The following is a 23,917-nucleotide window of genomic DNA, read 5'->3' as shown; positions in this document are numbered from 1 at the left end:
TGAATACGGGAATATGTACTTGATTCATATAAGGTAGATTATTTATTAATTTTGAAGTCCTAAATATTAGGACTTCATAAATAATTCAAATAAGAATCATTTAATGATTAAAATTTTAGTTGATTTAATGTCCTAAATATTAGGAAATTTAATTAAATTGACTATTTTGTTTGGTGTAAATTCTATTTTTAAAAGATTTTCGTATTTTTAATATAATATAGATAAATAAAAATATAAATTAAAAATAAAATAAAAATTTGCGTGACGTGACGGGTGAATATGGTGCGAAGCGGTTGGATGCGGGTTAAAAAAGCTATGCGGGGCAGGTTGAGATTTTTGGGTTAAGTCAGAACCCTTCCCACACCAGCACTGCTTGCCATCCCTACTAGAAACCCAAATTAGGGTTTGATTTTCACTCTCCTCTCTCTCTAACGACCGCCTCTCCCTCACCCTTTCGTCTTCTAAACAAAAAAACTCCAACTGCGCTCAAAACTTGAACCCTAGCTTCTTCCTCCATTTATATATACTTTCTTAAGCTCTCTGCCGAAGGAGGGGGGGAAATTCTGGAAAAATCATATTTATACTTTCAATTTTGTATTCTATCTCTCTCTCAAGTTTCAATTCGAAATCCAAAGGGGTAGATCTGAAACGACCTCTGCGCTTCAGTTTCATTGCCCCATAAAAGGTAAATATAACTCTACCCTCTTTATTTTGTTGTTAAATTCATGTGCTTTAGAAATCATGCTTTACGATCTCCTATTATAGAAATGTGGTTTATATTTGTTGGTTCGTTTATGTTGTGAATAACATATAATTTAAATAATCTGCTGTAATCCCTCTGCCGTGTTGAAGTATGACTGGGGAATCGACTTGTAGTAAAATATAGAAAGAATCGATATTCTAGTTTCTCTTCAATGACGTGTTTGAATCTATTGGTAGTTGATTTTAATGTCCTGCTCTTCTCTTTGAGTATAACCAGAGAGCATTTTGTAATATTTATGTAGGTATTCTCTTTAAGATTTATTTTGTTAAGATATCATGTAAGATGCCTAGATCTAGCCGAGAAGTGACTACTAGTATAGGTTTTTTCTAGAGCTGTTAGCTTATGCCATTTCCTTTCCCCGAGTGTTGAGTTAAAAATATGCTAGATACCATGTTCTAGGATCTTCTTTTATGCACAAATCATGTCTCTTTAAAATCTGTATGCTGGTCGTATTATTCGAATGATAAATGTTTGACAAATTGTTCATATGAAGGAGTCTTGTTTAGTTTTCTGATGATTAAATTATTAACTCATGGTTTTTCACTTAGATACCATTAGGGGTGGCAAACGGTCGGGTCGGGTCGGATATGTGACGGGTTGAAAACGGATAATGAAAAAACGGATAAATTATCCCCGGCCCATATTTAAAGGTAAAAAAAAAAACGAAAAAAAAGAAAATTGAAAAATACAAAAAAAGGTAAAAAAAAAAATTCCGGGGGTGGGTGGGTGTTGGAAAAGAAACAAAACTGAAATCTGAAAAATAAATTTTTTTGGAGAGGTGGGCGGGGAGGCGAGAAGGGGGTTGAGGTTAGATGTGAGAGTAGGTGGAGTTTTTGGAAAATGTGTTTTCTAACTTTTTCTAGGCAAATCATTTTCCTCCATTTTCTGGAAAATGTGATATCTAGGAAAATATTTTCCAAACTATTTTGTGCAACCAAACATTGAAAAATGGGAAAGAAAATGTTTTCCGTCATACCAAACACACCCTAAATGACTTTGGTTTTTAGGTAAATTTGTTGAAACATTGAGACTCTTTTAACTGCTACAAGAGTATCAAATGCCTGATATTTTTCAGGAATTTTACGTGTACATTTGAGTATGTTTAGGGCTTTAGGCTACCATAACCATGTGGGTCCCACTTAAGCTCTCCCTCGAGGGACTACACCAATTATGCAATGTTAAAATCAACTAAGTATAAATTAAATCAATACCTAAATTGGTAATTAAATTAAAGCTTAGTATGTTAAATTACTAATTAAACTCATAAAAAATACAAGAATTAATAGGTTAGAAAAAATCATAGTTATAGTATGTGAGCCAAATAAACTCATAAAAATATATGGATTAATAGGTTAGAAAAAATTATTGTTAGTTAATAGAGAAACTAATTTAAAGTTGAAAAACTTAAGTAAACTCAATGACTTAGTCCGTGTAAAAAAGAATGACCCCTTTCCATATTTGGAAATAATTTACCTTTATGCAATGATTCATAGCCACACAAAATATATGTGCCTCATTTTACACCACAAGTTTAAACTTTTTCTCTTTTTTTTCTCAAACTCCGTGCCCAATCAAATAGGTTCATATATATATATATATATATGCTTGGCATTGAAAATATTGGGTTTGGATAACCCAGCGGCTTAAGTGCTAAACCCACGCCTCTACTTTTCTCCACTTAAAAACCAGACTTTTGTTGCAACAATGTTTAAACCTTTTTTAGGAGTAGAATTTCATTGAAGGCATCAAGAAGATGCAATCAGTTCCAAAAAGGATTGCGAGAAGGTGCAATTAGGTCCAATACAAATAACAAAAGCTAGGCTATGCATAGGGAGCTATCAAAATCTAAAAACTTAACCGATGAATCTATATTGGAAAGGTTATACTAACTAAATAATAAAAACAAAAGACATTTGGCTTTTGGGGATGATTAGAAGTTGTTATACCATTAGAACATTTCGATTCCTTTGTGTCAATACTACCCAAAAAATGCTTGCTGGTATCATCTTCCTGACTTTTCTGATGGCTTTATCAACCTTCCATCTGCACCAGCTTTCAATTGCTTCCTTCAAATTTGCTGGCATGGCCCAAATAGAATAAAACATATTCCAAATATCAATTGCAACTGTACAGTACAATAACAACATACCCAGTATTATCCCGCACCGTGGGGTCTGGGGAGGGTAGTGTGTACGCATACCTTACCCCTACCTTGTGAGGCAATTGCAATTGTACAGTGTAAAAAGAAGGTAGCTGGCAGGGCTCAAACTTGTGACGTGCACATAACATACACATAACGCGTTGTGCTCTTACCACTCGACCATGGCAAGGTATTAGAACCATGGTTCCCGTATAACTGGGCCAAGTAGCGTAGCACCCTGTTCTATTGAACACAATGACCTTGAACTTGAAATTAGGACTCTTAATCTATTTCTTTGAACCATAGGTATCCATAAACAGATCAAGTTTTTGCTTGAAAATCTCAAGCCTTGGAATTCCTGCCTTATAATTCTGTGAATATGCTACAGATTGAAAAGAAATTGAAAGCAAATTCTTAACAATGTTGTTAAGAGCAATGGTGTCTTGTTCATGTCAATAATTGATGCTATTTACTTCATACTTCATCAAAAAAAAAAAAAAAAAAAAAATTGATTCTATGTAATATGTGATGCTGGTTCTAGAAGCTTGTCATGCCTCATTAAGCATTTCAATGCTGTGCATCTTTAATATAGTAATTACTTTGTCATTATGCAAGTTTGAGATCTGGATTTCTCTAGAATGGCCAAGTACAAGTAGCTTGGAGGGTAGGTAGTAGGTACTAGGATTCAACATATCACAACGTTAAATTGCGAAGTGGAAAGCGACCCTAGGGATTTGGTGTAGTGGTAAGAGTGCAACACGAGATGTGTGGTTAGTCTCACGTCATGGATTTGAACCCTGCCTCAATCAAAGTATGGTATTTAAGTGGAGAAGGTAAAAAGGCTGGTCCATTATCCACCGATTTTCTAACAGTGGGCCACCGGCCCTCGGGGATATCTCTATTATTAAAAGAAATTGTGAAGCAAAAAGCTTGGATGTGTTGTCGCACACATGCATTTTTTGTATTTAATATTTGTAGCGATTGACAATACTGTCCCTTGATTGTATCCTTCCTCCAATCTACAGCTTGAATAAACTCATATGGTCTTCTTTTCTTAGTTGCAAGTGTAATTTCTGTGTCACTAGTTTGTCTTCAATTAAACTACTAGCTAAATAATTTGTGATAATGGGCTTGTATGCTACTATTGCAGTAGGAAGTAGAAATCCTCTGTGCCTTGTACATGCAAAGACATTTTACCATGTCTGCTGATCCTGCTTTGGTGGATGAGGATGCTTCGTCAGGCTCAGGAGGGGACTTAAACATGTTAGATGGACACAATAAGCATCAACCTGTAACACCAAATTCGGGTCGTCGCAAGAGAGGTCGCAAGGCAACTGGCGATGCTATAGTTGATGCTATGCTGGAAATTGCAGCTGCTTCAAAGATGAGAGCAGCTACCATTATGAGGAATGAGGAGCGCTTTGCTATAAGCAAATGCATAAAAGTATTGGATGAAATGCAAGGTGTTGATCAGAGCATCTACTTTTTTGCATTAGATCTGTTTGAGAATCCAAATGCCAGAGAAACCTTTATCTCTCTTAAGAATGAGAGACGGTTAACTTGGTTGCAGTGCAAGTTTAACACCTCGGCAAATGCAGCTAACAGATGAAATTAAAAACCCTGTTACAATTCTATTAGTTCTTGACCTTGATTTAGGGGATTTTTGCTAGGACTTTGACTGTATATGGTTATTAGTTCTTGACATTTAAATAGAGGATTTTACCTGGGTGGACAGTATATTTAGTTTCTCTTCAATGACATGTTTGAATCGATTGGTAGTGGATTTTCATGTCCTGCTCCTCTTTGAGTATAACCAGAGAGCATTTTGTAAGATTTCTGTAGGTATCATCTTTAAGATTTATCTTATTTTCAAGTACCACATCGTTACATAGTTGTAGTTGGTTGTTCAAGTCATCTTTTTAAACTTGTTACAACATCTTGCATGTATGTAGCACAATAATGGAGTAGTGACTATTTGGAACATATGATTAATCATCATCATACAAATTCAAATTTACAAGAGCCAAAGAGATTATTTATGGACTTCTATATTTATTGTACTTCATAGTCTTCTTCAGTAGCCCATGGATACTTCCTGTACGTATTCTTAATTTGAGATGGATTTTCTGGCGTAGACCATGGGTACTTCATTGATGGATCTCTTGGAAACTTTCTGAAGTTCAGAAATGGTGCCCATAGAAGAACCCTAGTTTTTGAAACAATTATCTTGGTCAATATATCAACCAACTAATTATCAATTCCAAACACGAGAAAGCATTAGGAAAGCTGATTAATATTGTTCTTTTAATTAACTACCGACTAGGGTCTATTTTAGAAGTGATGATCGTGAAAGTTTTTTTTTTGTGTGTGCGCCGAATTTAGCAAAAAGATAGTAGTAACTAAACAATGCATAATGTAATTAAGGGCAAAAATGTGAGTACAATATTTTGCTTAGTTAAAATCCATTAATCAAACAAAAGAAAATAAATTTCAGTAGTCAATATTTTCATAATCCCTTAATTTGTTTCAATTCCTTCAGAAATGCTATAACTCTATCTTTACCATATCCCATTAATTGATTCCAAATATCTTAAGCTGTCGGCAGAGGTGAAACCAGGATTTGAACTTTATGAATTCGGAATTCTAGTCCTTTTAAATTATTGGATTCTAAAAGTAATAAGTATTCACAAGACAAATATAATATTTAAACCAAAATTACTGAGTTTGACCGAACTCGTAACCGACACACTAATTCCGCCCTGACTTCCTGCTAGCTCGTCTTATCCATGCAAAACCCTTCAATACCAATGATTTTTGTCATTTTTGTCTCGACTATTTTGCTTATATGGAATTTGCTTTTGTTTTTCCAATTCACTAACAATATAACAATTTCTTACAAGATAAATATAATTTAATATATGATAACATTTAATTACCATTTTTATGAAGTTAAGTTGCTTACACTAGTATGATTAAGGACGTATATGATGGAGCTAAAACCCGAGTCAGGACAGTGGGAGGGGACTCAGACCACTTTCTAGTTGTAATGGGGTTGCACCAAGGATCATCTCTTAACCACTTTCTAGAAATTTGAACAGCTCTGTTATGTCATTTATGACTTGTGTGCCAAATTTGAAGTCATTCCGGATTCATTTAATATATTTTGACACGAGATTTGCAAATTGAAAGTTTAAAACTCAAAGTTTGAATCGGGGTGTGAATTATAATTTTACCGTTGTTTGGCGTGATACGAGACCCCGAATAAGTCCGTGTTATGTTATTGGACTTGTTGGTATATTCGTACGGGGTCCCGAGTACCCGAGAGTGATACAGATTGAAATCGGATCAAGAACTGGACTTAAGCAAAATCTGTATTTTTCCTTCTGTTGTAATCGCACCTGCGGATGTTTCTCGCAGGTGCGAGCTCGTAGAAGCGAGCCTTCGATCGCAGATGTGCCCGGGCGTGGCTGGGCAAAAGTCCGCATGTACGGAAACGTGCATGCACCCGCGCGTCCGCAGAAGCGGACCAAATGATCGCAGAAGCGAAGGCAGCGCAGGTGCGCATTTTTCCTCCGCAGGTGCGAGGCCTCGCCTGGCAGCCCCATTTCGCAGATGCGAGATTTTTCTCGCAGATGCGAGCTCGCATGTGCGAGCCCAGGCACCGCAGGTGCGGAAATGCCTGGGCAGTGTATATATCGAAGAGTCCGATATTTTTACTCATTTTGGTCATTTTGAGCTCGGTTAAGGCGAATATTTGGGCGATTTTTACGGAAAACATTGGGGTAAGTGTTACTTATCCTATATTGATTATATTTCATGATTTCATACTCGTTTATATTATGAATCCGTGAATTTATGGAAGAAAAATCAGATTTTTCTAAAATCTTCAAAAAACGAGAAATTTAGATTTGAAGGTCCATTTGATATCGGAATTGGACAATTTTTTTATGGTTGAACTCGTATCGGAATGGGTGTTCGGATTTCGCGAGTTTTTTCGGGATTTGAGATGTGGGTCCCACTGTCGAATATTTAAATGAATTTTGGATTTTTATCCGGAAAATTTGTAAATTCATATGGAATTAATTCCTATGATTAGTATTGAATATATCGAATTGTTTGTGAATAGATTTGAAGCTTTCGGAGACAAATTTAAAAGGAAAAGCTGTGGTTGAATAATTGATTGGAATTTGCAAAGCGAGGTAAGTGTCGTGGTTAACCTTGACTTAAGAGACTAGAACCCTTAAATTAATTGTTATGTGAATTGCATGTGAACGACGTATAGGCGAGGTGACGAGTGTCTATACGTCGTCAAATTAATTGTTTGCCTGCTTACTTGAAAAATCATAAATTAGTTTAAATTATAAATTAATTATTATAATAATTGTTTCTCTCCTATTCTTTGTCATATATTAATTCTTGAATTCCTGCATTAATTGTTACATGCTATTTGAATTATGTGTTTTAATTGTTATTTGACATTTAGTATATTATATATTAAACTGCTTATTTTCTCCCTGATTTCCATAATAATCTGCTATTTGTCATTGTTTGTTTCATAATTAAATTATAATTATTGTATGCTTGTTGTCTTATAATTTTATATTAATTATTGTATTTATTGGGGAGATTTCTTCTATAAGAATTGGTAAATGAATATGTTGGAGGAGCGGGTTGCACGTCACAACAGGATTAATTATAATGAATATATTGGAGGATCGGGTTGCACGCCGCAATAGACTTATGAAAAGTCCATATTGGACAACCCGCAACAAACTTATTATATATATATATATATATATATATATATATATATATATATATATATATATATATATATATATATATATATATATATATATATATATATATATATATATATATATATATATATATATATATATATATATATATATATATATATATAGATTTGATTAAAGGAATATATTGTGAGAGCGGGTTGCACGCTGCAATAGAATTGAATGTGAATATATTGTGACAGCGGGTTGCACGCTGCAACAGAATTGAATGTGAATATGTTGTGAGAGCGGGTTGCACGCTGCAACAGAATTGATGGAAATAATAATTGGTTATGGCTGCTGAGTTGGCTTCAATTATTATAAATGAGTTACCTCATTTATTTCTATTATTGTTGTTGTTGCTAATATTGCGTACATGTAATGTAAGTGACCCGCCTTAGCCTCGTCACTACTTCGTCGAGGTTAGGCTCAACACTTACCAGTACATAGGGTCGGTTGTACTGATACTACACTCTGCACTTCTTGTGCAGATTTCGGAGTTGGTCCCAGCGGCGTGCCATAGACTTGCTCGGATTTCAGCTATTCAGAGGAGACTTGAGGTATAACTACATAGCGTCCGCAGTTCTGAAGTTCCCGTCTATTTTACTTTAGTTGTGTGTTTATTTTCAGAAAGCTTTATTTTATTCAGACAGCTTTATTTGTATTATTCTAGAAACTCGTACACTTGTGACACAAATTCTGGGATGGTATTTAGACACCGTTATTTTTTTATGGATTATTTTATTATATTTCAAACTTTGCTTCCGCTTTTGGTTCCTTCATTATTAATACTGTAAAGATTGTTTAAAAATTGGTTAATATTATGCTAACGTTGGCTTGCCTAGCAAGTAAAATGTTAGGCGCCATCACAGTCCGAAGGTGAGAATTTTGGGTCGTGACAGGCCCGATTGTAATGACCTGGCCGGTCGTTTTATGTATTTGAATCCCATTCTCTTATTTGATGCTTTCCTTATTTGTGTTTGTAAGTTTGTGACTTGTGGAGGTGGTTAGTTTGGTTTCAGGAAAGTTTGGGAGTGAATTGAGACACTTAGTCTCATTTTGGAAGCTTAAATTGTAAAAGTTGACCAAGGTTTGACTTTGTATGAATGATCTCGGATTGGTGTTTTGATTGTTCCGGTTCATATGGTAACTTTGGACTTAGAGGTATGTTCGAATTTGGATTTGAAGGTTCCTAGAATGTTTTGGGTTTATTTTTGAAAGTTGACAACTTGAAGGTTTTGAGAATTTATAGGTTCGACCGGGAATTAACTTGATGATATCAAACTTGGATTATTATTTAGAAACTTAGAATAGGTCCATATAGTGGGGTGGAACTTGTGTGCGAAGTTTGGTTGGAAACCAAATTTGTTAGGTATGAATCAGACGCTTGGTTGGAAATTGGAAGTTCTTGAGCTTAAGATAAGGATTTTGATCGTCGATTCTTGGGGTTGATATTATTCATAATGTTTCGAGTCCTTGGATAAGTTTTAATTAGGTATATAGACATGTTGTGGATGGACGAGATCCTGAAGGACTCCGGTGTATTTCAGATTAATTTCAGACCATTTGGAATGGTTGGGGCAGTTCTGGTTCTGGTGCATCACACCTGCAAAGGTTTGGGGGCAGGTGCGAGGTCGCAAGTGTGGCTGGGCTGTCGCATATACAGAGTTAAGGTGTTCTGGGGAGTTTCGGTTCTATAAAGGAGAGGGTTTCAGGTGCGAAGGCGTACCTTCGGAGTACTGGTGCGCACTTGCTAGGATTGAAGGCCTGAGGGAATATCCGCACATGCGGAGGAGTTTGCTGCACCTGCAAAGTTGCAAATGAAATGCATGGGTCGTAGAAGCGAGTGGTCGGCAACTTAAGTGGGTTTGGCAGATGCGAGGGTTTTACCACAGTACAGAAGCGACCTTTTAGCCCACAAATGCAAAATTGCGGGGCAGATGTTATATTTCGAAGGTTTAGCCTATTTTATTATTTTGAGTTTTGGAGATCGGTTCGAGGCAACTTTTGGGGAGAATTTCATCACCACTTTCGGGGTAAGTGATTTCTACTTGATTTTGTTAACATATTATATTTTTTCATGAATTTTTACACATAGATTATGGTATTTGAAAGAGAAATTTGGGATTTTGACTATCATTTTGAAGAGTGTAAATAAGAGATTTGGGAGTCGAATTGGAATCGATTTTAGAATCTAATCACATATTTGAATCTTAAGGTTATGGGTAGTTAGGATCTACCTCCTGACTCGGGGTTTTGACTGTATTGACCTCGGTTGACTTTTGTTGACTTTTTGGGGATTTGATTAAAGATTTGAAGTTTATTATTTGTAATTGATTCTTATGGCTTTGTTTGATGTTATTGAGTTGTATTTGACTAGATTCGACTCGTTCAGAGGTTGATTTAAGAGGTAAGGATATTTTGGAAGGTTGAATGATACCGGGTGAAGGTAAGTCTCTTGGCTAACCTTGTTAAGAAAAAAACTCCTAGGATTTGGCTTGATTACTACTCCCCCCCTTTCAATTTATTTGAACCCATTTGACTGGGCACGTAGTTTAAGAAAAGAGAGAGGATTTTTAAACTTGTGGTGTAAAATGAGGCACATATATTTTGTGTAGCTATAAATCATTGCATAAAGATAAATTGTTTCCAAATAGGGAAAGAGATCATTCTTTTTGGCACGGACTAAAAAGAAAATAAGTTCACATAAATTAAAACGGAGGGAGTATATGTTTAAGGTATTGGGTATGATGTATATATGGGGTGACGAGCGTATATGCACTTACCAAGTTACATCATGACCGGGGTAGAATTGGGATACTATATGCCTTGTTTTGATTATGTGCTTATTTTATTCATGATTTGTTTGGCTTATATAATTATGTTTGCTCTCTTATTCATGTTAGAGATCATGCCTAGGTTTATAATTATCTATGAATGTATGGTAACTTATCCTTGGTATATTGAATTGCTTGAATTATTTGTAGCCATAGTGAAACTCCATGAGCAGACATGTTTTATTTATAATTATGCATTAAGTCCTTATGCATCTTTTATTATAATTCTTAAGCATATGCATATATTTTGAATATGGATACCTGATTTGGACTAAGAATTTTGGAACAAAAGGTAAGGCATGTGGATGAAATACAGTAATAGCACATAGGACATGATGATCAGATATTTGATTATATGTGAGCTATCAAGCTCTTTTTTGAAATTTAATAAGGATCTGCCCCTCTAGAGTCAGGTGATTACCCATGTTACTTTGGGCTCTATGAGAATGGCCGATACATGAATTGTGTATCGGGTCGATGCATGAATTTTATATCGGGTTATGGTAATACATGAATTTTGTATCGTGGTACATGGATCTTGTAGCAATTTTTGTAAGAAATTGAGTTTGAGCATTCTTAGATATCCTTGACTTATTTAGATATTAATTGTTACTTGCCATCTTTATATACTAGTTGGAAGCCCCGACTCTGTTGAATTGAAGCATGCCATCTTTATATATTATATATGAGCATCGTTATAATTATTTTTTGAGCTGGAAAAGCATAATTTATACTTTTCGACTATTGATATCTTTGATTCTTATTATTCATGAGATTATTTACTGTTTCAGATTTCATCTCTATTATTTATATCTATGTTTTAAATATCTTGATGCTTACAGTTTCGTCACTATTTTTTTAAGGTTAGACTTAATTGATACTTACTGGCTGCTGAATGTGGTGTAATCATACTATACTTTTAATATTTTTTTATGCAGATCCTCAGGTAAGTGCTAGCGGAGCCACTTGATTGACCTTAGGTGCTCGCACGGAGACTTAGGGTGAGCTGCACTCCATGAATTAATTTCGCAGTGCCCGAGTCCCTATTCTTTACCATTTTCTGTCTAATTTATTATTTCAGACAACCTTATTCATGTATTCAGGCTTGTACTTATTCAACATTTGTTTGTGTACTTCTGCCACCTAGTCTTGGGTGTTATACTGTTTTGGCCGCGTTTAAGCTATGTTATAACTGTATTAGATATATTACTGTTTTGAGGCTATTTCTATCTTTATGTTTTTATATGAATATGTTAATTAAAGGAATCTGACTTTTTTTGTTGATTGTGAGTTGGCTTTCTTAGCAAGTGCGGCTAGGCACCATCACAGCCTAAGGTGTAATTACGGGTCATGACAATATTGGAGAACAAGATGCGGGAAGCAAGACTTAGATGGTTTTGAGCATATGAAGAGGAGAAGTACATATGCCCTAGTAAGGAGGTGTGAGAGGTTGATCTTGATGGGTCTGAGAAGATGCAAAGGTAGGCTAAAGAAATATTTGGGAGAGTTGATTAGGCAGGATTTGGAGTTGCTTCAGCTTACTGAGGATTAAGGTAGAAGGCTAGTAGGTAGTCGAGAGTATTTATTCCCACTACTAGTAGTATTAGTGTTAGTCTTGTTTTCTATTATTGTTAGCTTTTTATAATTATATGTTGTTCTTTTCGCTTCGTTTTCTTATTATCTTGTTGTTATTACTACTTGTTGCTATTGCTTAGCTTGTCTGTTTTTTTTTTTTTATGAGGCTAAGAATAGTGTTTATTATATAAACTTACATGTTCCGTCTGTATAGCATATGTTTGGACAAAAAAGGATCATATGCCTACTTGATCGAATTAACTTAACGATTCATGCATTTAGTTTACTCCTTTTCTTTTAAATGGTGAAATACGACAATTTACCCAATCTTTGCCAGATTTTCAGGTAAATAAATATCGAGATATGGTATAGTTACCACTTACCCTGGAAAGAAGATGAAGACAAACATGAACTGCAAATACATCTCCAATAGGTCCCTCTTATACCACCTTTTCCTAAGCCAGGTCATTATGATAGGCTGCAATCAAAGTCACGTATAACTTTAAGAAATTGATAAAGAAAATAAATAAATAAATGAGAGCTACTATAGACAATTAGCATATAAAGTTTTAGAAACTTTATGTTCTAATTTCTTTTTTAAACTTTAAGTTGCATATAGCGATGATATAAAGAATATTTACACGATCAAATTATTTATAAGGTAATTATGAGTAAATTCATATAGTTAGTATTAATTAACAACATGATAAAAAGGTAACTTACTTGCAATTAAATTACAATGACAACATGAAAAGTTATATTATTCGTAAATAAAACTTAAAATCAATTTTTTTATCTCCACTTACTGGGGCAACAAGGAAGTAGAAGAATGCAGAAATGGCCAATTGGATCAACACCGAAACCAAGTCTTCTTCGTTATTCACACCTGTCACTGCCAAAACTGGCTCTGCACCTACCTATATATTATGGATTCATGAAAAACTAATCCTTCAGAAAGAGCAAACATATAAAAAAAATAAAAAAAATATTGAGTTAATTAATCTCAACTAAAGGGTCTTACAGTGGCAAAAAGTGCGCCAACTTGAATAGCCAATAAGGATTTTGAAGAAGCCAGACTTTCAATAGCCTTCAAATTGATGCATTTTGATGCCTATTATTGAATTCAAGAAAAAAGAAGAGTGGTAAGTTCCTTGATGGTAATAATTGTTGTATCGTGAAAGTTTGCGAACCCGTAAGTTGCTGCCATGTGACCAGGAGGTCACGGGTTTGAGCCATGAAAACAGCCTGTGCCAGAAATACATGGCAAGACTGCGTACAAGAGACCCTACTGGTCCGGCCCTTCCCGTACCCCACGCGTAACGGGAGCTTAATTAGTGCACCGAGCTGCCCTTTATTGCCTTTATCGTGAAAGTTTGCAAAAAATAAAGAAATCAAACCTTTAATTGTGGAATAGATGATTTATGAGATTTTTCCTGGCTTGAAGCTTTAGTGGAGATAAAAGGAGCTTTGCTATGGAGAAGAGGAAGAGAAGGCAAAGCCTTTGGGACAAAGGAGGTGTTCATCTTTTGGGCCACCTGTTTGTGGTTTTCCTTATCTGCTTTGGTTTTTAGAATGCAAGCAAAGGGACAAAAACAGAAATGCAATTATTTTTGAGTCCTCACATTCTTTTAGCTTTTTCACAACATAATAATGGGAAGTTTCAAAAAGTTTTCATTTTTGAAAATAATTAAAAGAAAAAACGTTTCAGTTAAAGATAAGGTTGCTCATTAATTCGTTTTACTACTATGGAAGAGGAAATAAGATCTCTTCGTCCCACCAAAAACCGTCATTACCATCTATCGTTTCTAAGTATCAATATAATTTATTTAACAAACAAACTCCCCTTAGGAACCTTTACAGCTTGTTTGGAGGGTTATTATATATCGTTTCATAATGTATCGTATTGTATTGTATTGTATTGTACTGTATCGTTTTAATGTATACAATGTTTGGATAGATTGTATTGTTTGCCGTCATTTTATGATGTCATGCACCAACAATATAAAAAATAAACCTGCAATATTATAAAGAAAAAGTAAGGTACGAGTAGAGCCGTCAAAATGGGCTTGACCCGTGAGGCCAGCCCAACTCAACCCGCTACTTTGGTAGAGTTGGGATAGGATTTTTTGCGCCCATTTAAAATGTAAAAATTGCACGGGGCGCCTTATTTGGTCGCCCACATTTAACCTATACTCACTTTTAAATTATTTTTTAACTTGTACCCACTTTTAAATAACTTCATGCCTCTTTCTCCTCCTCCCTCCCCTCCTTCTTTTTCTTCTTCTTTGGGTGACATTATTCTTTCCTCTAGATGATATTATTATTCTTCACATAAAGCGAAGCTCTTGAATTCAGGAAACTTGGTTTAATTGATGATTTGTCAGGGAAGCCAATATGGCAAAGTTTTGATAAACCCACTGATACATTCCTTCCTAGTATGAGGATGGACGACGGGAATGTCATGACCCATTTTCTGAACAAGTCGTGACCGGCACCCGATCACTAAACATGACCGAGCGAACCATCTGTGCTTACCAAATCTATTATAACTTCAAACTTTATATGCAACAAGGCAATACTTTAACCAAATACTTTTGATTAATTTAAATATTTAAAATAAATTAACTCCAAAACTTTATTCGTAGTAACTACTGAAATACTACTAAATTATTATCAAAAACATCTTAATCTTAACCCGCCGACTGTGTCTATGAAGCCTCTACTGATAAACTGACGCACTACTCAGGACATGAGATTTCCTGGCCAGTTCTCTAAGTGAACAAAGAAATAGCTAAATAAAGATGACACTAAGGAGTACTCCACGAACAATAGCGGAGCTCACCAATAGCACTGGAAGTGAGGGAAGTCCTAACCCGTAGCCTGCTCGCCTGCAAAACCGGTTCCTACGTTGTACCGCAGACCAACGTAGGTTCCCAAAAGAGAACGTCAGTACCATCCATTGTACTCAGTGAGTCTCAACGACAGGGACAAAACTTTAATAACATATACATTATAAGGAAAGATTCTAAATGCATGTAAAACATAAATCTTATAAAAATAATTCTAAAATTTATTGCATAATAGCAGTTTATGAATATTCTAAAGAAATTCTTTCTTTTTTTCTTTAAAAAAAAAAATACATCACTTTATACTTTGGGAGTTCCAACTACCCTGACTTAATTCTGTCTCAGTCAACGTGTGATCAGCAAGGGTTCGATCCCAACCTGATCGAATAGGCCCAATCCACAAGGTGCCACTCGCTTCATGGTTCTCAGCGCCGATGTGCTATACCTTAGCTTGGCTAGGCAAATTTTCAGCAACGAGACACTCGGCTCGTGTGCTCCCTACTTTGGCACAAGTAGTTTCAGGAAGTCAACGCCTTGGTCAGGACCCTCGGCCTGGAGATGACCCCTTCTCAGAATAGAGGATACTCCCAAAAATCTTTTCTTTCTAAAACTTCTTCTTGTGATTTTTCAAGTCTAAATCTTTTCTGAAACATCCTATGCATATTCATACCGGTATCCTTAATTGTAAAGCATGGCATAAGAATGAAATAAACATTTAAAAGTATTTCTAAAGATTCTTGATTTTTTCATTATTTTTCAACATGAAAATGGCATATACGAATAACACAAAAATCTGAAAATTTATGCACATATATCATAATAAATCATCTAAACTTTAGCTAGAACAATTCTAAATTAATAGGTACTCAATAGCTCCAATTAAGTACATATTAACTCTTTTAAGCAATTCATCAAACACCTTGTATGCGTTCTTTTGTGAGTTAAACCACTTTAGAAAAAGGTTATATCAACTCACCTCAAAACTCCTTGAGCCAATACGTAGGCCCAAGTCCGATTTATACCCGTCAAACAATTGATTCTACAACAACCAGTGTATTTGAATTAATTTCAGAGTTTCATACCTAAACATAAAATTTAATTTTGATACAGAGAAAGAAGGAAATTAACTATTCAATTCTTATCTACCACTACTTTAGGATAATTGATAATAGGGAATTTTATATATCTGAGTTCAAGAATTAGTGATTTGTAAAGAACCCTAGAATTTTCGTTGCCTGCGTGTTTAAGTTCCGTAGCCTTTGTGCTTGCTGCGTGAACAAAATAATGTTCTGTTTCTCTATTTCGAATTAGGCTTTTTAGCCTTCCGCCTGTGAATGAACAGAGGTTTGTTCGATTAAGACTTTAAGTCTTTTGTGTGTGTGAGAAACAGAATGCTTTTTGTTTTCTTAAAGGCATTAAGCCCTTTGTTTTCCTTTCAATACCTACTTTATGGGTTAGTCACGTGACTCCCTTTTTTTTTTGTTTTATTGCCTTCTCTTTTATTTTTTATTTTTTTTGACTTAACTAGTATTTAATGATACTCACTTCTAATAACTAATAATATCAACTTTATTAATATTCCCTATTTGTATATCCAATTATTTATAAATAGGAAAGTAACTCAAAAGTCAATCACAAGGGTTTAAATCCGTAATAGAAGTATAATTATTTTTTTATGCACTTAAGGCAAGATTTAAAAAAAAAAAAAATCTATATTTAGCGTGTGTTGAAACTTTTATAGATTTGAGGAGTGTTACAGGGAAGTTCAAGTTGACTGCTTGGAATATTACCCAAAAGGACCCAAGCACTGAAGTGTATCCTATAGGAGGTGAAGTTGAGCAAATACTAAACAAACTTCAGCTCCTAAAATGCTGAAGTTCAGCAATTACAAAACAAAAATTTCAGCCAAAATTGCTGAAGTTCAGCAATTATTGAACTGAAGTGCATCCTCTAGGAGCTGAAGTTCAGCAAATACTAAACAAACTTCAGTTCCTAAAATACTGAAGTTCAACAGATACTAAACAAACTTTAGCTCCTAGAATGCTGAAGTTCAGCAATTACAAAATAAAAATTTCAACCAAAATTGCTGAAGTTCAGCAATTATTGAATTGAAGTGCATCCTCTAGGAGCTGAAGTTCAGCAAATACTAAACAAACTTTAGCTCCTAAAATGCTGAAGTTCAGCAGATACTAAACAAACTTAAGCTCCTAGAATGCTGAAGTTCAGCAATTACAAAATAAAAATTTTAGCCAAAATTCCTGAAGTTCAGCAATTATTGAATTGAAGTTTTCCATTGTACTATGAACTGAAGTTTGCGCGATTGCCTTTACAAGTCAGGCCAAATTTCAGGCAAAAATATCTGAAATTTTGCTTTGATAAGGCTACACTTCAGGCAATACATTCTGAAGTTCAAACTTTAGACATAAATTTTTGCTACTTCAGGCCCGTATGCCTGAAGTTACCCGAAAAGTGGGTACGCTTGCAATTTTTTTTGCAAAGCGGGTATAGGTTAAAATGTGACCCAAAAATTGGGTATAGATACAAATCTCCCATTTAAAACTGAGGCTTAAAAGCCCGGCCCAAGTCAGCCCACTGACCCTTGAGACTTGACCGAGGCTGGGCCTGGGCCGGTCCGTGGGCTAAAAATTAATTAAATTTAAATTATTTAACTATTAACTATTTAATATTTAAAAAAAGTAAAAACTAAAAAACCTATTAACTATAATCCACATTCCCCAACCCTAGATTGCACATTTACCCTTCTGTATCAACTAGAATTTATATTTTTGACATGCATGCAATATGACAAAATTAGTTTTTCTTTTGCTTAAATAATAACGAAATTGAAAAGTTTTAGGTGGCCAATAATAATCTTTTATCAAAAGAAAATATTACTTTAAGTGGCCAATGATCAGTTTGGATTACTTTAATATATTATTAATATTTAAACTGCTCTTCAGTATAGACAAAGATCAATTTTAAATACAAAAAAAAATTGACCACTACCAAATTTTAGAAATTTTAAATATTTTATGAACTACAATGATGAAATCAGGAATGATATTAATCCTAAATTTAAAAACCTCAGCATATAAATTTATTGAAGCAAACCCTGAATCTGAGGAAAATAAAAGAAAGGTATTAAAAAAATATTCATGTAACTTTAAAAAAGAAGAGCTAAAAATATAAAAAATTTGCATTTCAATTACGAGATTACTCGTCAAATATTAGGCTTTTTGTACGCTCTAAGCAACAATCAAAACAAGCGTAACAATACAATAACAATAATCCTAACAAGCTGTTAGTTTCCAGAAGAGAGAATGATATGACCAAATCTCGAGTCAAATAATCAAATCTTGGCTGCTTGAAAGTAGTTTCTCCCTCTTTTCCTTTCTTATTACTTGATCCCACTCCTTATCAGACTTAAATGTAGAGAAAATAATAGATCAGTTCATCACGGCCGTCCATTTATAATTTTCCTAAATCCCCAACTAGGCGTGAATGCTATGAAAACGATATCTTCTCGACTTTGACTAGCAGTTTTATTAGTACAGTGAAAATCACTTAATTTATTCAAGACTTCCCGCCTACCAAGAACGAAAATCGTTAGGATATTTATAAGCACAGTCAAATTACCTAGATTAACACGTTTCTTTAGATCAATAATAATTTAAACATTAAACTAAACTACATTGTTACAAGACCAGTATATATTCATTCCTAGCTGCACTTCAACTCTGCAACCAAAAGCTCTCAATACCAAAGAGTTTTGTTTTCAGCACAAAGGTTAGATCAGCTATGACCAGTCTAGTACTGAACACCCCGTTGCGTTTTAGCAGAAGGTTCGATAGATACGAGCCGTTGGATCAATCAATAAAAAGCCACGACGAACCTCCAACACGAAGAGAAGTTGGTTTTATGGGCGATGAAAATAGTTGTAATAGTGATCAGAGAAGAGTTATGAAGTTACAGAAAAGTCGAAGACATCAGAGAAGTCCAATTATGTTGAGTTCATTTAGTTACAGAAGGGAAAGGGCAAGGAAAAGGCATATATTCTTGCAAAGTTACAAACTGGAATCGTCGGAAAATTTGAGGAATAGGAAATTGAAGAAATTTGTGGTCAAAATGAAATCTGCAATGGTTTCTGTTTTGTCTTTTATGAGGGCTCATACTATGAAATCTTGTAATTCTAACTCTGCAATTTCTGAAGCTTCTCCTGCTCGAGTAATAAGGTGTTGTTGATTAATTGTTTTTTATTTTTTTCTTTTGGGATTTATTCTTTTTGACTTTCTTAATTTAATTCCTTGCTTTTATTGTTTGGAATAGCAAACCTTCATATGTAATACAATATTGTTTGGATCAAGAGATACTATATGTGAATAATGAAAGTGAATTTTAAGGCGTTGATATCCAATTTTCTCCATCTAATTGTCTGGTTTCATAATTCTAGCAGTGAATTATTCCTTCTGTTCCAATTTGCTTGGGATAATTTTCTTATTAGTCTATTCAAAAGTTTTTCAATTTGCTTAAAACTATTTTCTTATTGGTTCGTATATTCATTGTTGAAAAAAATTAATTTTAAATTACCTAATGTACCCTTAGTGATCCGGAGAAAAAGATCCAGAGGTGGAAGCTATTGCTTCAAATACGTTTGCTACTGCTTCAAATAATTAATTGGACAGTTGCAAACGAAGAAAGATGTACCCTATCAAAGTGAACATAAGAGCACAACTTTGACCATGACTTTAGAGAAATCCAAGTTGAGGTTGGAAAAGATGTTAACCGCAAAAAGGAACTTTTGGTCGTAACTAGGGGTGCAAATGGACCGGTCTGGTCGGATATGAGACAAACCGAAAACGAATAATAAAAAAACGGATAAATTATCTGACCCGACACATATTTAATACGGTTAAAAAAGGGATTAACCGCTTAATGAATATGATCACTTGTGGGAGAATTCCTAGTCTTTCAAACTTGAGTAACCCACAATTTGAGGTTTTACAAATATAAAAGTTAAACTCATTAGTTATCCATTGGTTATCCGTTTTTGTAATGACCCGGCCGGTCGTTTCGAGAGTTATAACCCCGTTTTTCCCATTCCTACTTTTTTTGTGTTATTCAGCTATATTATGTTATATCAGGGTTAATTGGTTCGGGTCCGGGAGGAACTTGGAGTGAAATAAGACACTTAGTCTCATAATTGAAAAAATTGAGTTAGAAAAGTGGACCGGATATGGACATATTTGTAAACGATCTCGGATTCGAATTCTGATAATTTCAATAGCTCCGTATGGTGATTTTGGGCTTAGAAACGTGTCCGGAATATTATTTGGAAATCCGTAGAGGAATTAGGCTTGAAATGTCGAAAGTTTTATTTTTGAGAAGTTTGACCGGGGGGTTGACTTTTTGATATCGGGGTCGGAATCCGATTCTGAAAATTGGAATACCTTTGTTATATCATTTAGGACTTGTGTGCAAAATTTGAGGTCAATCGGACGTGATTTGATAGGTTCCGAAGTTGTTTGTAGAAATTAGAAATTTCAAAGTTCATTAGGCTTGAATTGGGGCGTAATTTATGGTTTTAGCGTTGTTTGAGGTGATTTGAGGATTCGACTAAGTTCGTATGATGTTTTAGGACTTGTTGGTATATTTAGTTGAGGTCCCGAGGGCCTCGGGTGAGTTTCGGATGGTTAATGGATCAAAAATTGAACTACAACAGCTACTGCAATTTTCTTCTGTTGGAAATTTCTTCTGCCAGATTCGAGCCTAGAAATCTCTCAGAATCGAGCCCAGAAATCGAGCCCAAATCGAGCCCAGGGTCGAGGGCCACAATCGAAGCCATGATCGAGCCCAGAGTCGAGGGCCACGATCGAAGCCATGATCGAGCCCAGGGTCGAGGGTCACGGTCGAAGGTCGGTTCGAAGACATAATCGAAGGTCTAAGATCGAGAACCAGGATCGAGAACCTCGATCGAAGGCCAAGATCGAGGCAGAACCGAGGATATCTGGGCAGAATTATAAAAACATGGCTTCGTCCCATTTGCCATTTTTGACAAATTGGAGCTTGAGGAGAGACGATTTTTGATATATTTTCAAGAAAAACTTGAGGTAAGTCCCTTGTGATCATTTCTACTCCATAATATTGAATTATCATCGAATAATTCGACTAGATTACATGATTTTGAGGTGTAAATCGGAGATTGAAACTTAGAAATTTAGAAATAAGATTTGTAGATTTGAGGGTCGAGTTGAGGTCGGATTTTGATAAAATTAGTATGGGTAGACTCGTAGTTGAATGGGCTTTCGAATTTTGTAACTTTTGTCGAGTTCCGAGACGTGGGCCCCACGGGCATTTTTGAGCTAATTTTTGGATTTTTATGGAAAAATCATTATTATCTTGTGGAATTAATTCCAATGAATTTTATTGACTGAAATAAATTATTTATGACCAGATTCGAGGCGTTTGGAGACAAATTCATGAGGAAAGGGCATTGCAGAATAAGAATTTCGCGGTTTGAGGTAAGTAACGATTGTAAATCTAGTCCCGAGGGTATGAAACCCCGGATTTCGTATCATTATACTATTTTGAAGTGACGCACATGCTAGGTGACGGGCGTGTGGGCGTGCACTGTTAGGAATTTGTGACTTGGTCCGTCTCGTAGCAACTGTAAAGTTGCATACTTTGTTGAAACCATTGATACTTATATGTTTTAGAAAGATTTTATGTAAATTGGGCTGAATGCCATGTTTGGGCCTTGCGCCAATCCTGTTTGGACCCTTAGGGGCTGTTTCTTACCATCCTCTCACTGTTTTTGATTGAAAATCTATACTCAGTCATGTTTATACTTGTTTACCGCATAACTCAGTTTTATGACTCTATTTTAATGCATATAAATGTTTTGGGCCGAATGCCCTGTTTTACTGAAATGCCCGAGTGGCCTGATTTGTGAGGATGAGTGTGGATCGGGGCTGCCCGCCTGCAGCATACTTTATGACTGAGTGAGGCCGAGGGCTTGATTTGTGAGGATGAGTGTGGATCGGAACTGCCTGCCTGCAACATACTTTATTATTATCGCACGTGAGTTGTCCGTGCAGATTATAGCGCTTGGGCTGAAGGAGCCCCTTCGGAGTCTGTACACACCCCCAGTGAGCGCAGGTACCTACTGAGTGCGAGTGCCGAGTGCTGAGTGACTGAGAGGCAAGAGTAATTGTGAGGTATGCCCGAGTGGCAAGAGTGATTGTGAGGTATGCCCGAGTGGCAAGAGTGATTGTAAGGTATGCCCGAGTAGCACGAGTGACTGTGAGGTTTGCCCGATGGGCTGTATATGAGTGATGTTTTGCCTGAGGGGTTGTTTATGATTTCATCATTTTTTGTTTACCTTTGCATTGAGTTTTTTTTTGAAAAATTGTTGGAAAAAAATATCTTTAAATGATTTTTACTGGAACTGGGTTTAAACAAGATGTTTGATTCAAATCCTGATTTTTAAGAGCATGTGGTATTTTACTGAGATTTTCTGATATGAACGTTATATGCTTTATTGCTCGTCACTACTACTCAGTCTTTATTTATTGTTGTTACTTACTGAATTGGCGTACTCACGTTACTCCCTGCACCTTGTGTGCAGATTCAAGTGTAGCTAGACACGGTAGCGGTTTTTGAGTGTTCTGGTTGCAGATTTTCTTGGAGATAGCAAGGTAGTTGTTTGGCGATCGCAGCCCCTGCTCTTCTCCCTCTTATCTTTCTCTGGTTGTATTTAGCTATTTTTCGGGCTGAGTTAGCCTTGATATTGTTAGACAGATTGTAGTATATACTCATGACTAGTGACACCCCGATGTCGAGCTTTTCTTTTTCGCACTTATATTTTTCTTTGATTTGAACTCTTTAAATGGAGGTTTTATGTTAAATAACCTTGAAATTATCTTTGAAATGAAAATATCGATTTGTTTTGGAAATGAGTCGGCTTGCCTAGTTCCACGATAGGCGCCATCACGACAGAGGTTAGTTTGGGTCGTGATAGATTGCTATCATAGCCTAGGTTACATAGGTCTCACGAGTCATGAGCGGGTTTAGTAGAGTCTTGCGGATCGGTACAGAGACGTCTGTACTTATCTTCGAGAGGCTGCGGAACCTTTAGGAAACTTCACATTATTGGATTCTTGTCGTGCCAATTTGTTGATTCTAGTAATTAAACATTTGTTGTTTCATTCTCTCACAGATGGTGAGCACTCGTACTACCGGTCAGGAGGGCCAGCCACCAGTACCACCAGCTAGGGCCGCGAGAGGCCGAGGCCGCGGTAGAGGCTGTGGTAGGGGCAGAGGTGCAGCCCGTACAACAGCTGGGGCAGTACCTACAGATCCACCGGTTGTCCCAGATCAGGACCAGGTTCCAGTTGTCGATGCACCAGCTCAAACACCACATGTGCCTATTGTGATTCTAGGCCTTTAGGAGGCCCTAGCTCAGATTCTGACAACGTGTGCTGGCCTTGCTCAGGCGGTTTCTATTTCGACGGCCGCAGCCACTTCTCAGGCCACGGGAGGCACTCAGTCTCCTGTCGCTCACACACCTGAACAGGTTATTCAGGGACTTCAGACATCGGAGGCACCACCAGCCCAGCCGGTTGCTGTTGCTCAGGATTATGTGGTTCCTGCTATGCCTGAGGATGATCAGGCGTAGGTTGGAGAGGTTTGAGAGACTCCAGCCACCATCTTTCAGTGGCACAAGTCAGAGGATGCTAAGGATTTTCTGGATAGGTGCCAACGGATGCTTCAGACAACAGGTATTCTAGAGACCAGTGGGGTCTCATTCACTACCTTTCAGTTTTCTGGGGCTGCACTCAGATGGTGGGAGACTTACGAGAGGCGTAGGCCTATTGGCGCAGTACCCCTTACTTGGCAGTAGTTCTCCGTGGTCTTTTTGGAGAAGTTCATGCCCCGATCCCACAGAGAGGAGCTGCGTAGAC

The 23,917-nt window shown here is 36.2% G+C and overlaps 1 protein-coding gene and 1 long non-coding RNA gene across 3 annotated transcripts; one reads left to right on the top strand and one right to left on the bottom strand.

Annotated features, from left to right (window-relative positions):
- Positions 1 to 414: 414 nt before the first annotated feature.
- LOC107810828 (uncharacterized) lies at positions 415 to 4,921 on the top strand. Its single transcript, XR_012704643.1, has 2 exons — positions 415 to 685; positions 4,054 to 4,921. It is a non-coding gene; the product is annotated as an uncharacterized LOC107810828 (long non-coding RNA).
- Positions 4,745 to 13,728, bottom strand: LOC107810827 (NAD(P)H-quinone oxidoreductase subunit L, chloroplastic-like). Of its 2 annotated transcripts, XM_016635656.2 has the most exons (6): positions 13,509 to 13,724; positions 13,133 to 13,222; positions 12,918 to 13,028; positions 12,495 to 12,589; positions 9,429 to 9,505; positions 4,745 to 5,109 (listed from the first exon to the last, which is right to left on the bottom strand). In XM_016635656.2, the coding sequence occupies exons 1-6, from the start codon at positions 13,632 to 13,634 to the stop codon at positions 5,084 to 5,086; spliced, it is 525 nt and encodes a 174-aa protein (XP_016491142.1). In that variant the 5' UTR covers positions 13,635 to 13,724; the 3' UTR covers positions 4,745 to 5,083. The 2 variants fall into 2 exon arrangements, with proteins under 2 accessions (XP_016491142.1, XP_075098598.1); XM_075242497.1 differs by lacking the exon at positions 9,429 to 9,505 and having other exon boundaries at positions 13,509 to 13,728.
- Positions 13,729 to 23,917: the final 10,189 nt, after the last annotated feature.

The sequence above is a fragment of the Nicotiana tabacum genome, chromosome 21 (genome assembly GCF_000715075.1).
Source record: "Nicotiana tabacum cultivar K326 chromosome 21, ASM71507v2, whole genome shotgun sequence".
Classification (NCBI taxonomy): Eukaryota; Viridiplantae; Streptophyta; class Magnoliopsida; order Solanales; family Solanaceae; genus Nicotiana; species Nicotiana tabacum.
Note: the sequence above shows the minus strand (reverse complement) of the source record. Positions and strands in the feature narration are given on the sequence as shown.